A 13,497-nucleotide genomic window follows, 5' to 3' on the forward strand; every position below is an offset into this window, starting at 1 on the left:
TCTATCTATATCCATCCATCCATTCTATATCTATCTATCCATCCATCTGTCTATCTTTACAGCTATACATCCATCCATCCATTCTATATCTATCTATCCATCCATCAATTCTATATCTGTCCATCCATCCATTCTATATCTATCATCCATTCTATATCTATCTATCTATCTATACATCTATATCCATCCATCCATTCTATATCTATCTATACATCTATATCCATCCAGCCATTCTATCTATCCATTCTGTATCTATCTATCGATAAATCCATCAATTCAATATCTATCCATCCAATCCATCCATTCTGTATCTACCTATACATCTATATCCATCCAGCCATTCTATATCTATCTATACATCAATATATCTATGCATTCTATATCTATTTAAAGGGAGATTTATATGCCATATGTTCCACAATATATTCTACAACATATATATCCATTCTATATCTATCCATCCAAGCATTAGTGGCATTGTGTGTTTTTCATCCGTCATGCAACTGCATGTAACTGGCCCACAAAGGTACAGAGAATCCTCTGTAGGTCTGTTAGGATTATGCTTTATTTCCGTGCATCCACGGAGTAGCTAGACATTTGTTATCATTAATGTTTGCTTTAATACACATGTGTCATAACAAATTCATCCTCTGAAAAGCCAGCTGCATTTGAGAAAGAAATGCTTCACTCTCACTGAGACATATTGTCCACTTTGATAGCTCAGAATGATATCAAATGCCCCTCTGCTGCCTCAGTTGAAATGGAACAAAATAGGCGGTGGTCTATAAAAATGAAGTTAGACGTAAGTACGGCACTCACATCTTTGAAAAAAACCCTTTCCTGTTGCATTTTGTAGTCGTCAATTGGTCCGAGCAACTTGCTCTAATGCAGGTAATGGATCCACTGTGGTCCTTTCATCTTCGGGACCATGTGCGGGAGATGGGAGAGGAACCCTTCTGGAGGAGAACACAACTCTAACACACATAAGGGCGAGCCAAAGCAAAGCTAAGCTAATTCTCAATAGGCCGGTTGTAAGTTTGACTCAAATGTTGAGCAAATCGGAGGTGTTTTAGCATATCGTGTAAATCTGTCAAAGCCTCAGACAGCAAACAGCAGGATGAATAATGGTTTAGTTTTCATATATCATTTGTAATACCTGAGTATAAGAGGACATTTACATTTATTCATTTAACAGCTGCTTTGATAGCAGCTTACAGAACAAGCCTGTTTGTGTGATCACTTTAATTAGAACTCACTGTGGATGTTTTAAAAGTTTTGAATGGAAATCATATAGAATCAGAGCACTATTTCCTATGTCAAGATTGCAGCAGAACATGAAAACACACCAAAAAAATTCTAATTTTGTTTTGAAAATGTAATTGTTCCATGCTAGGCCCAACAGCAATCCAGATTTTCCGCTCGGCCTCTTCCCAACTATAGAACAGTTAGCAGCGCCTGCTCAATGGAAAGCCTCCAGTCATCAGGATTTGTAGATAGTTCTGTTTCTTCAGCAGATTCCAAATTCACAAAACTAGCCCTAGCTGATTGGCTGTGTTTTTGCCTGTTCTTTTGTTTCAGCACTCCGCTAGGTCTTTCCCCCTGTTCTCCATATTCACCCGCTAAACGCTAGTGCTAAGAGCTGCTGGAAAGCTGCCTGTACATTCATTATAGGGCCCTGCTGTATTTTATTTAGACTTCATTTAGGACTTTGATTAAGGTAAGTGTGGTTACATTTTTAATTGCTAGATTATCGGATTGTTTGTTGAAACAGTGGACCGATTTGTTCGTGTTTGGTTATTGTTTGCTTTCTGTGTTTCCTCATTTTTATTTTTTTGGAAAATCCTCCAAGAATATAATGATTACATGAAAATCAGGTGTAGTTAAGAAATGTTATGTTTTGTTGTTGTTGTTTTTAAGAAATGTATTAGTTAATTAAAACTGATTTTTTTTTGTTGTTGTTGTAAAAATCCCCTTATATTTTTTTTTCTGAAAATTGATTTAAATAGTTTAATAATATTTTTTTTAAATATATATATTTTTTAAATTATTATAATTAATAACTTATTATATAAAAAACTATCAGAACCTTTTTGGGTAAACAAAATTTTACACTCATTTAAAAAATGTGTAAATATTTTTTTTAAATGATTTTAAAATAAGGATGAAATTTTATTTCAACAATGTTTTAATAATTATTATTTAAAATTAAAAAGAAAAGACTATCAGAACCTTTTTGCATAAACAAAATTTGACAGATTTTTTAAAATGATTTTATACTATGAAATTTTATTTCAATAAAAATGTCATTAAAAATATTTTTGAAAACATATTTTAAGAGTATGAGCAGTGGTAACTCTAAGATAGCAGCTTAATAAATTGTGCGAACAAGATTTTTTTTTTTTTTAAGAAATGTACTAGTTGATTAAATCTGAAAATTAAGAAAATATTTTTTTAAATACACTGAAAAAAGAAAATGTAGAAAAAAAGGACAGAGAGAAAATGACTAGTACATTTTTCGTCAAGTTTGCGGACATATGCAGAATGTGGAATTCAATAACACTTATTAAAAATATAAAAAAATATAGAAATTATATATATCAAAAACTATCAGAACCTTTTTGCAAATTTTTACACTATTTAATAAAATGTGTAAAGATTTTATAAAATGATTTTTTACTAATGATGAAATTTTATTTAAATTAAAAAGTCATTTTTAAAATCTTTAAAAACATATCTTAAGAGTCACCAAATTATACACAAGTTTTTACATTTTTAAAAAATTGTATGTATATTTTTTTTTTTACTAATTAGAAGTTGAACTATATGGCGCCCTCTACTGAATGGTGATCAAAAACTGTTTATATCTCTTTCCATGTGTCTATACATTCATAAATGTAAAATATTTGTCAATATTTCAGTGCCGATGACTCAGTTAAACCGTAGCAAACTAAATTCAAAGCACCTCAATTCAAAAACTTGATATAATGTACCAACGCTTACTCTGAATAAGCATTGCTCTATTTACCATAATTGCAATCTCTTCCAGCCAGTTCACCTGAGAGCTCTGTCAGCCTTAACCTGAAAACAAGAAAGAGAGAGAGAGTGAGACAGAGAGAGAGTAGCCTCCTGATACTGACCTCTCAGCTCACTCAGAGCAAATAATGTGTTCATTACAATGCAATTACAGACACTTACATGTCTCAATAGTGCAGCGCTATTGAGGAGTCTGCAGCGCTCCCTCGATGCCAACGCATCCCTGACCTTTGTGTGTGTGCATTAATGCACGTACCCATATGTGCCATATGTACCATAAATATGTGTGTGCCTTTGTTTTAGTCTGTCTGTAGGTGCAGAATGTACAGCTTCATGGGAGGAGGGCTGTTTTGTGCAGGAGTGGGCAATATACTCCTGATTGTTTCCACAGCAACAGATTATTGGATGCAGTACCGTCATTCAAACAACTACATGCATCAGGGGCTGTGGAGATACTGCATGCCCGGAAAATGCTTCTCACACACCGACAGCATCGGTGAGGTTTACAGTCCAACAGAGCGGCAAGAAATTATGGAATTTACCATAAATATGCATTTTGTGTTTTAAAGTTGATGTTTAATTTTAACAGTTATGTATGTGCAAATAAGCTGACCTTTGACCTTCTGACTTGTGTGTGTGTTCACAGCATACTGGGACGCTACACGAGCGTTCATGATCTTGTCTCTGTTGGCCTGCTTCATTGGCATCATCTTCGGGATTATGGCCTTCATCCACTATTCATCCTTTGACAGGTTTGATAAAACCTTTGCTGCAGGCATTCTGTTCTTCATCTCATGTAAGTTGACTTCTTGTTTTATGTACAGTGCACAGCATAAATGAGTACCCCCTCTTAATATATATAAAAGATGTATTTTCTTAGTGATCACTAATATAATTCATGGCAATATTTAAATGTATTAAACATATACTTAATAAAAACAACAAAATATATGCCAACATTTCCTGTAATATAAGTAAATTAGCCAATTTTGTTTAAATAATGAATTGCAGAAATGAGTACACCCTATATGTAATTCAGCAAATGTAGAATATTCTAGTACTTAATATGTCCTCCAGAACATTAAGTATACTGCTCTGACCCTTCTTGGCACTGAGTGTACAAGTTCATGGCAAATTTTCTCATCTGTCCTGTTTAACTCCTGGAGGACGTCCTCCTTAAATGCCCTGGTCTTTAATGGGGTGTTTTGCTTAGCTCGTCTCTACAGAATCCCCCACAGCTGCTCAAGAGTGTTAATACTGAGTGAAATACATGTCCACTGAAGGATTTTCACCTTGGGAGAATAAATATCCTCATTATCATGCTGAAAAAATGCCCAATAATGCAGGGAATGAGGGGAGGGTAGCATCTGCAGTTTCAGTTTTTTGTATTACATCACACAGTAGTGTGTGAATTGATGACAGCACTGATAAAGCACAGCTCCCTCACACCTTCAGCACTCATACATCCCTGTAGAAGAGCTTTACTACCACTGAACGTCACTGTAGGTACCAGGCACTTCTTGCTGTACTCCTCCTGTAGCAACACCAGAACATTTTGGATGCTTTTGGATCCAAAATGATTGACTTGGTCCCTTGACACCAGAGTATGGATTCCCAGAATCTATATTTTGCAAATATGGGCCTTGGAAGAGGTTAAATGAGTTTACTGTGCTTTGGCTACAGTAGGTAATTCTAGTGGTGACAGTAACCATGCATGTCACTTCTGCAGGCTGCTTCGTACTCTGTGTGATAAAATGTCACTCTTTTCATAGCTTTTGCCTGCTCTGATACTCTTACATGGTATTTCTCCGCCTCATTTTGTAGCAAAAATTCACTCATCATTAAATGAAAACTTAAAGTGAAGACCTGGTTATTTCAAGAGCCTTGTCACAAGTCCATTGTTTTTGAATGTCAGTGCTACTTCTGCTATATTTTCACAATCAAAACAATAATTTGGTATTCCTCTTGTACCACTGTCCTCTTTTCTGCTAAGAAATAAGACACCTGGCAGTTCTCTCCCAAGTGGTTTCATTGTTGACAGCATTAAGTCTGTGTATGATTCAGTAGGCTATAAAACGCCTTTAACTGTCAGGAAATTACTTCTCTTTAAAAGTTTTGGTTCAGTATACTTACCAGTTGATCAAAAATAGCTTTAAACCTACACTTTTGTTTTCTTTTTTTAGTTTTATTTAGTAACTTTCAGGAGGGTGTACTCATTTTTGCAACACAACATTTTATCACTTTGACAGGAAAATCTTAATTTGCTAAATAATTTTGACATTCTTCTTTGGTAATTGATTAAGCAGGCCTGTTGGAACATTATATCTCCAAAGAATCCTAATATGTCTTTCAAGTGAAGAGTAATTGCTCAATTTGTTAAGTTTTAGAGGGGGTGTACTCATTTATGCTGTGCACTGTATGACCTTGAAATATAAGAACTTTTTGAGAACATTTTCCATTTTAATGCTATTTAAAATATGGTATTTTACAACTAGTTGTTGCATGTAATCAGAGAACTAAAAACAACCTGATCTCATGACGAAAACGTACCTGTGGGAATGCAAAATACCTACCGCCATGTACATTTCGTGACATATTCGATGTGAAATGTCCACTGAGTGGTGCTAAAAGAATGTTCATTTTTTTCCCTCCAGAACAGATGAATGTACATAAGGTACGTTTTATGTGACGTTAGTTTTGTATGCTTACCGCAGTTCTGACTTGAAATGTCCGTTGAGTGGCGTTATAACCATAGACTATAAAAAAAATATGGACGTAGTGTCGGTGACGTCCCCGGTAGGATTCTGAAGAGCGTTTTTGAAGCTCATAGTAGGCGGAAGTCGGTCTAAATTACTTCCGAGTTGGTTTTTAAATAGAGAGAGCAGGAGGTTGCGACGCGACAGAATCACTTAAATATCACAGCCAATCAGATAAGAGAACCTCACTGCACATCAAAATTGACAAATTTATAATCTAATTCATAAATATTAAACCTTTTTAACATTAGTAAAAGTACATACTGAGTGACTGACGCCACCTTTATGAAATACACATTAATTGTGTATGTTCACAGTTTTGACCATAGACAGTAAATAAAGATGGACAACGCGTTTCCACTTCCACTGTAGAAAAGTGAAGCCAAAGCGTCTCAGTATCAGGGTTGCCAGATTTTCACAACAAAACCCGCCCAATTGCAACTCAAAACTAGCACGAAACTAGCCCAATCGCGTTTCGAGGTGGGTCCCCGTTAAAAATCGCGTTCTGGCGGATAAAATACACGTTTTTTGTTAGGGTTCCCCTGGTAAATTGGCATTTTAGGGGCTTAATACGACGTTATTGGGGTCACAGACTTGGCAACACTGCTCAGTATGGCTGCTGTCATCTTGAGGGAAAACGGTGTCATTTGGAGCCAGAGTCTGCGAAGTAGTGTCGTGAGGTGGAGCCGCGGTATCAAAGTCCCGCCCAAACTCCCGCAGACCCAATCAAGATCACAATCCTGATACCACGCCCTGTTTTTATAGCATCAAATAACTACCTAAAGGCAAACATTTTAGAAAAACGAACACTCGAACATACATCAGCACTATAAAAACCTTAAATAACAAAAAACACCTTTGGGAAAAAAGTATTTGAACTATAATTTGATTATTTAGTTCGTCTCACGTCCCATTAGATAACATGGAGAGGGCGGGGTTTACGACCTATACTGCAGCCGGCCACCTGGGGGCGATCGACACGCCTTGGCATCACTTTTCAGGACTCGTGCGGCACACTTGGTTTTGACGTACATGTTCGCTTTAAGATTTGGTTTTAGATCTGAGGTAACTCTCTTTTGTTGCTTTCAGTATGGCTATAAAAGTCACGCAAAATGAAATTTAAACTCACACTAGACACTTTCAACACTGAATTAAGCACATAATCATTGCCTGAGGTTATCATTGTCATAGTTTGTATGTGTGTCGACTTCTTAGAAATAAAAACCGTTTCTAAAATAGAAATGTCGCGTGTCGCAGTCGCGGCTAGTCAGGGCAAAAACTTAGATTAGCATGGAAAGACACTTTTTATTGCGTGTGGCGGCGGCGTAATCAACTGTGGTCGCTGTTTTACCGCTTCTAGTGTTCATTTCTGTTGGAAACTGCAAACATATGTACTTTTGGTGCATATTTCGCGTCTTGCGGAAAAAGTTCCCACAGGTACGTTTTCGTCATGAGGTCAGGTAGCAACAAAATGTCACTTATTTTGTGGATGTGGTGTTATTTTATGGTTTTGCTTTTGTTATTGCGTTAAGTAAATTAACCTGCAATTTGGTGAACATAGAAATTGTAGTGTAGTGTTTAAAAAATAACTACTATACTAAATTATATTTAATCATTTTATTACATTTAAAGGTTTCTGTTTACTAATATTTTTTTTACTCCATAAGGCTTTTTTGTGTTTCTGGCTATGGCTGTGTACACTGGCGTTACAATAAATTACTATGGTAAACGCTATGGTAACTGGAGGTTCTCCTGGTCTTACATCATTGGCTGGGTGTCTGTTGTGCTCACTTTCTTTTCAGGTAATGACAGTTTTCTCAAAACAGCACGGCTAAATGATCTACTTTATATGTTTGCATTTTTACATGCAACAGTCTCTTTTTTCCACTGTTGAAGTTACCTATTAAAAAAACACAACGTGTTTTTGGCTTCAATTAATGTGCTTGTTTTTGTCTCTTTTTGTTTTTCTGTAGGAATTTTCTACATGTGTGCATACCGGATGCATGAATGCCCAAGAAGCTCAAATCCTCACTAGAAAACTGGGCTTTATTATCATCAATATTGGAAGCCACTTCAGTATCAAACACCATTAGGTCATGAAGTCAGTTTTAAATAAAGAATTATAGATAGTATAACAACGTGTGAAGACTTACATTCTTTATTTCTGTCAATAATGATGAAAAAGTGTACAAAGTTACTGATGGAGAATCTGAACATCAGATGAAAAACATTCAAAATAATAATTCTTTCTCTTTGTTTTGCCTTCATTAATTTTCCCTGTCTTTCGTTCATTCATTCTTTCTATGAAGTAAAGTGGTTCTTTAATACAATTTCAGAAATTGACGCTATTAAAATATAGACTATGTGGGTTGTCTTTTGTTTAATGATAGATTATTTAGTATCAAACAGATACTTTTTAAGATATATAAGGACTTGGAATTACACAATAAGCTGGTCTAGTATGTAAACTGCTCTCAGTGTAAAGAGCGCAAGCTAATGCCACAAGCCTCTTACAGAAACGCACCACTTAGTGTGACGCAGTGGCGTGCTGTCTCCCAATTTCACTTGATTAAATGGCTATTAAAAGCTGCTTAACTGCCTCTGGGTGCGGATTCTATCGACTTCTTAAGTAAAGGCGATTCCATCACCATTAGTACATTTACTTTCGCGTTTTGCCATAAAAGCAACTTGTTACCATGATTCGTTAGCAGTGTGGAGCGCAGGTGCCCCGGTTAATAAAAGGTTTCAATTACAGTGCTCCAAAATCACATTAAATCGTTGAGTAAACAGACAACATACATGTAGGCCTATTTTGTTGAATTCAAATAAAGCTTAAGGCAATTTGCATGTATCCTGCACAAAATCATTTTCTGTATCGATATTTTAGTCATGTTTGCCTGTAAAACACACCCGAACATCTTTGAGAAATTTACTGCATTTTTCAAAATTATTATAAACCCCAATAAAATAGTGTTAGTTTTATGTTTAAACAGATTTATCTTTATAGGTATTCTACTTTTAAAGTACTTTACAAATATACTACAAACTGATAAATATGAAAAGATAATTGCATGCGTTCTGGAGTGAGAGTGATACTCATTAAATGACTCGAAACTCATTAAACTGAGCAACTCTGTGATGTTTTGTAATTTGGATGGTCTTCGGTTTTCGTGGAATACACTAACGCTACTAATGAAGCCATGTCTCACATTTGCAGGAATACTGTATTTTCATGACCAATTGAATTCGGTAATTAATTTGTTCTAACCCATCTGATCAAATGGAAATCCTGCGGTCGAGGATTACTACTTCCGCTCTAACATCCAACCTAATTACCTAATAGCATTGCTGCAAGACTTCTGCCAATAATGAAACACTTTTACCATTAGCCCCCGTGATTGCAGATGTGATGACAACACGATATCAACAAATTACCGCTCCATCAGTTGAGACGGAACTGAAGCACACTTGTATCCTCGCAGATTTCAATATCTACAATTAAATCCTATTTCACGGAAGCCCTGTTGCCCTGTACCGTCACATATGAAATAATAAAAAATTAGACCAAACAGCCTACATGTTCCCTCACCAATAAATGAAAAAAGAAAACACTGTCAAACACCAAGAAATGAGAACCGCAAACGTTTAGAAAAGATCATTTTACTTTTTTACTTCTTTCACAGAAGCACTTAAGCGGTTATTTGTTTTATTTTCACTTCTAATTGGTGAATTAGAGAACTCAGAGATAAATATAAAACTATTATTGGTATTATTATAGTAAAAGTGTAGTAACCATGTTTTTTTTTTCAGAATTATCATAGTTTTACTAAATACCATGGTTAAACTTTGGTTAGTGTAGCAAAATCATAGTTCATTTGTGGTTAACGTGGTTTAACTATATTAACAATGTTTTTATTGTTGGTGGTGTTTGTAGAAAAACCCGGGTTCATTTTCGTAAGGGTAGCGAATTCAAATTCAAATTATAACGGTCATAACTGAAAGAAGCTGCCTTATAACATTCAAAACGTTGGCTTAAATTCACATTTTTCGCATAATTAGTTGTTTTGGCGGTTATTTTAAGTTGGTTATTTTAGTAACGATGCAGAAGGTAGGTTTAAATTCAATTAGAATTCAATTCGTTAGAATTTGTAACTGGCTGAAGTTGCGGCTTTTTTGTAAACCATCTTAAAATATATATATAAAAAATAAAATTCCAACCACAATAATTTGTTGTTGTGTTGGGTTATTATACATTTCTGAGGTAACGATTCAACAAACAGAGCGGAGTTAAATAGGCTACAAAACTCGCGAAGACGATTTTAAATTGTAACGGTGGTAACCGCAGCTTTAGCTGGATTGTAACAGGTGCGTGCGGTGCATTATTCTGAATTCTTTAAACGCTATCAGCCCTTTGTTAAGATTCTTGACAGGTCCACGCGCCTTTTAAGCTAGTGTACAGTGAAAGTGCAGGCTTATGTCTGAGTGACTGTTGCGGGGACAGGGCTCTTGTAGCGAGGCTTTTTCAGCACCACGGGGAGCGACCCTGCCGCTCCTCCCGCCGCCTGCATAATTAATCCATAAAGAAGTCGTTCAAACCTCCGCCCAGCCGTCGCGCCATTGGTTGAGTGCTAATCTACTTCCTGATTTGCTGCTGTCAGTCTCGATCCAAATAAATAGTAATGTACCTGTACCAGCGTGCACAGGTTGCCAACGAGACTACGTTCCAGCTTTTAAGGTCCTGAAGACCAGGACCAACCGAGTGATTTTGTTTGCGACACAGGCATCAAAAGCCCCACGGATTGTCCGTGCTTTTTTTTTTTTAAGAAGAAAAAAAAGTTTTGAGATGAATCTGAACTACACTTCTCCGGTCCCCCAGATGCCGGCTCAAAGGTCAACGTCGTTCTTCATTGAAGATATTTTACTACATAAACCTAAACCTTTGCGAGAGGTGTTTCCCTCACCCTTTTCAAACTCTCTTGCCTCCCGGATGCCTCTTATAGAGTATGGATATCCACTTATGCCTACACCAATACTGGCTCCTCATCCGCATCATCCGCTACACAAACCTGAACATCATCCGTACTTTTTCACCTCCGGTAAGTAGACAACCCTACGTTTAGATTCAGGCCTTTGCGCGAAAAATAGAGCTTATTATATGCATTTCATGGGTGTTACAAAACGGCGTATTTTTATTTATTTTTTTGCGGCTATGAATAGAAGATACGACCGCTGTAACAAACATCGAACAGGCCTATATTGTTCCAGTTAATATTTCAGAAATCATTCCATAAACTAAAGCTTAATGCATGGTAAATTGGTACAACGGAAAAATAGGACTATGTGCTACAAATTTGATGTGAATTTACCTAAAATTTGCTTCGTGTGGTAACATTTAAATTAATTGGTTTCATTTAAGTCAAAACGCTCTTATTATTCCATTGCACGACTGTATTTTAAGGGTATTTATAAACCACTTTTTTGTGGTGCATTTACTTCATGAAGCAAAGAACCATGTTTTTTCTCTCTGTATAATAATAATAATAATGCCTATCGACTATTTGTAACTTGGGCCTATTGCATTTTATTTATTACAATCACCTGTCGATTAAAACAGCATCTGCATTTTTTCTAATCGTTTTTATTTATTATTAACAGAATAGAAAAAAAACAATCTGCTGGGTCAAACAAATGTAATTTTTCAATCTTATATTGTATGTGTTTTTCGTTTTGAATTCACCTGCGCTGTTAAATTTAAAATACGACTGAAACATGAACATGCAAAGTTTTCTGCAAATCTGCAGCTTAACCAAATTTGCAAACTAAATTGATTAATGATTATCATTATGTTTCCATTGCAAAAGGAATGCAGATGCCTGCGTTATTTCAGCATCATCCCGAATTACCAGGGAAGCACTGCAGACGCAGAAAGGCCAGAACAGTGTTCTCAGACTCACAGTTATCGGGACTCGAGAAAAGGTTCGAGGTCCAGAGATATCTGTCCACACCTGAACGCGTGGAACTGGCTACGGCGCTCAGTCTATCGGAAACACAGGTAATAACGCTAAATATCGTTAAAGAATTTATATATATATTTTATGAGCTTACAAACTTTTATGAAATCGAGTGAGGAAGTCGCTAAGGCTTATAATTCGTTTGCCTTACGCAGGTAAAGACGTGGTTTCAAAACCGGAGGATGAAGCATAAAAAACAACTGAGGAAAACACAAGACGACCAGAAAACCCCAAATGATGTAGACAGATCGCTGGAGAACACGAGCGAGAGCGAAATGCACGAGAAAAGCACAGACGGTAAAAACGGCATGAGTCCGGACAGATACACACTGGACGACAATGAAGATGATGTCGATATTGAAGATGACATTTGCTCTCCTGAACATTTACTCTAGTATTATCATCCCCCATGAACAAAAATGTACATATTAATTACAGTCTTTTAGATAGGAAATTATATATAGTTTTTTTATCATTATTTTTATTTTCAAGAGCATTCGTCTTATGTTACACTGTTCAAGCGCTTAAGACAGTTGAAGGACATTAAAATGATGCGTGTGTATTACACTATCGTCATTATTATTATTATTTCAAAAGTCATGGATTTGTGTCTGACGACTGACAATTTTTGTAAATGTGGAATGAATGGTACATAACGTACTGACAGTCTGTAAATAGATTTATGATATGTACTTGATAAATATTCATTCGAGAGATGTAACAATTAATTTTCAATCCAATTGTAACATTTGACATTTTCAGCACTTTCGCGGGAGGATGATATTGGTTGGCATGTTGTGGACTGACATATTTATGAACTCTAAAACTGTGACTTGTCATTTGTTAAAACGAATAATGTATATAAACAAATGTACATTGACTGAATTATCTAAGACAATTCTTAAACGAGCTGCGTCTTTTTTGTGCTTTTCCTCAAATTTAAGAAAGCTGCGGGTTATCACAATTTCGAACACTACAAGAGAAACAAATAATAGTCCAGATTATTACATAACGACAGTATAACATTAACACTAACAATACATAAGTAATATTTGCTAAATAATAATAAATAAAAGTCACGAAAAATCAATTAATTTGTCAATAGAAACTGCTAGCATCAGCTACAGCTCTGCTCTTTGTCATCATTAGTTATTCCTATTTTCTTTATCATTTACATAAGTATAAATAAATAGGACTAATTTAAGGATTAGAATATGGTGCTCAGCGATTCGTTTTTTTTTTTTTTAACTAAATCAATCTCTGTTCTGAGTAGGAATGTATGAACATATTTTTGAAATCGGATGGGTGGAAAATATTACTTATGTTGGTGTGGCGTGAGAATATTAAAATTTTTCTTGGACAGCCGATAGACACTAATTTGTGCTTTTTAATCTAACTGTGTATATATTTTTGACTATCACATTATTTCTGTCATATAGATCTATGTTAAATTCAGTTTTATAATGCCTAACTCACTGGGCCATGTGTTCTGTTAGTATCCTTTTAGTTTTATGCGTCTTGGCCTGTATTTTATTAGTCTAATAACAGCGTAATTGGTGCAGTTTAGTTATAGTGTGTAAATTAGCTACTCGATTACTTTCACGTCGACGATGTTTAAAGGAAATTTCCGTCAGTGTTTTTTTAACCTACCTTTTAGAATTCGTAGCTCAGTTCTCTAATCGTCAGTTATATTTCTG

At 35.6% G+C, this 13,497-nt stretch overlaps 2 protein-coding genes across 2 annotated transcripts; both read left to right on the top strand.

Annotated features, from left to right (window-relative positions):
• The first annotated feature begins 1,559 nt into the window (after nt 1–1,559).
• On the top strand, nt 1,560–8,389 carry lim2.1 (lens intrinsic membrane protein 2.1). The gene is made up of 5 exons (XM_073830085.1): nt 1,560–1,717; nt 3,337–3,529; nt 3,680–3,829; nt 7,457–7,591; nt 7,763–8,389. Exons 2-5 carry the CDS (start codon nt 3,355–3,357, stop codon nt 7,822–7,824), a joined length of 522 nt encoding a protein of 173 aa, XP_073686186.1. The 5' UTR covers nt 1,560–1,717; nt 3,337–3,354; the 3' UTR covers nt 7,825–8,389.
• Nucleotides 8,390–10,511: 2,122 nt separating this feature from the next.
• Nucleotides 10,512–12,625, top strand: bsx (brain-specific homeobox). The gene is made up of 3 exons (XM_073830275.1): nt 10,512–10,885; nt 11,651–11,841; nt 11,956–12,625. Exons 1-3 carry the CDS (start codon nt 10,633–10,635, stop codon nt 12,193–12,195), a joined length of 684 nt encoding a protein of 227 aa, XP_073686376.1. The 5' UTR covers nt 10,512–10,632; the 3' UTR covers nt 12,196–12,625.
• The last annotated feature ends 872 nt before the right edge of the window (nt 12,626–13,497 follow it).

This window comes from Garra rufa, chromosome 23 (assembly GCF_049309525.1).
Source record: "Garra rufa chromosome 23, GarRuf1.0, whole genome shotgun sequence".
In the NCBI taxonomy this organism is placed as follows: domain Eukaryota; kingdom Metazoa; phylum Chordata; class Actinopteri; order Cypriniformes; family Cyprinidae; genus Garra; species Garra rufa.

Bases quoted from the DNA above. Each gene is read 5' to 3' on its own strand.
- lim2.1 (XM_073830085.1), top strand. From the start codon at position 3,355: ATGTACAGCTTCATGGGAGGAGGGCTGTTTTGTGCAGGAGTGGGCAAT. The intron at 3,530-3,679 runs GTGAGGTTTACA...GTGTGTTCACAG, and splicing joins CTCACACACCGACAGCATCG to CATACTGGGACGCTACACGA. The intron at 3,830-7,456 runs GTAAGTTGACTT...TTACTCCATAAG, and splicing joins CATTCTGTTCTTCATCTCAT to GCTTTTTTGTGTTTCTGGCT.
- bsx (XM_073830275.1), top strand. From the start codon at position 10,633: ATGAATCTGAACTACACTTCTCCGGTCCCCCAGATGCCGGCTCAAAGG. The intron at 10,886-11,650 runs GTAAGTAGACAA...CCATTGCAAAAG, and splicing joins TCCGTACTTTTTCACCTCCG to GAATGCAGATGCCTGCGTTA. The intron at 11,842-11,955 runs GTAATAACGCTA...TGCCTTACGCAG, and splicing joins TCAGTCTATCGGAAACACAG to GTAAAGACGTGGTTTCAAAA.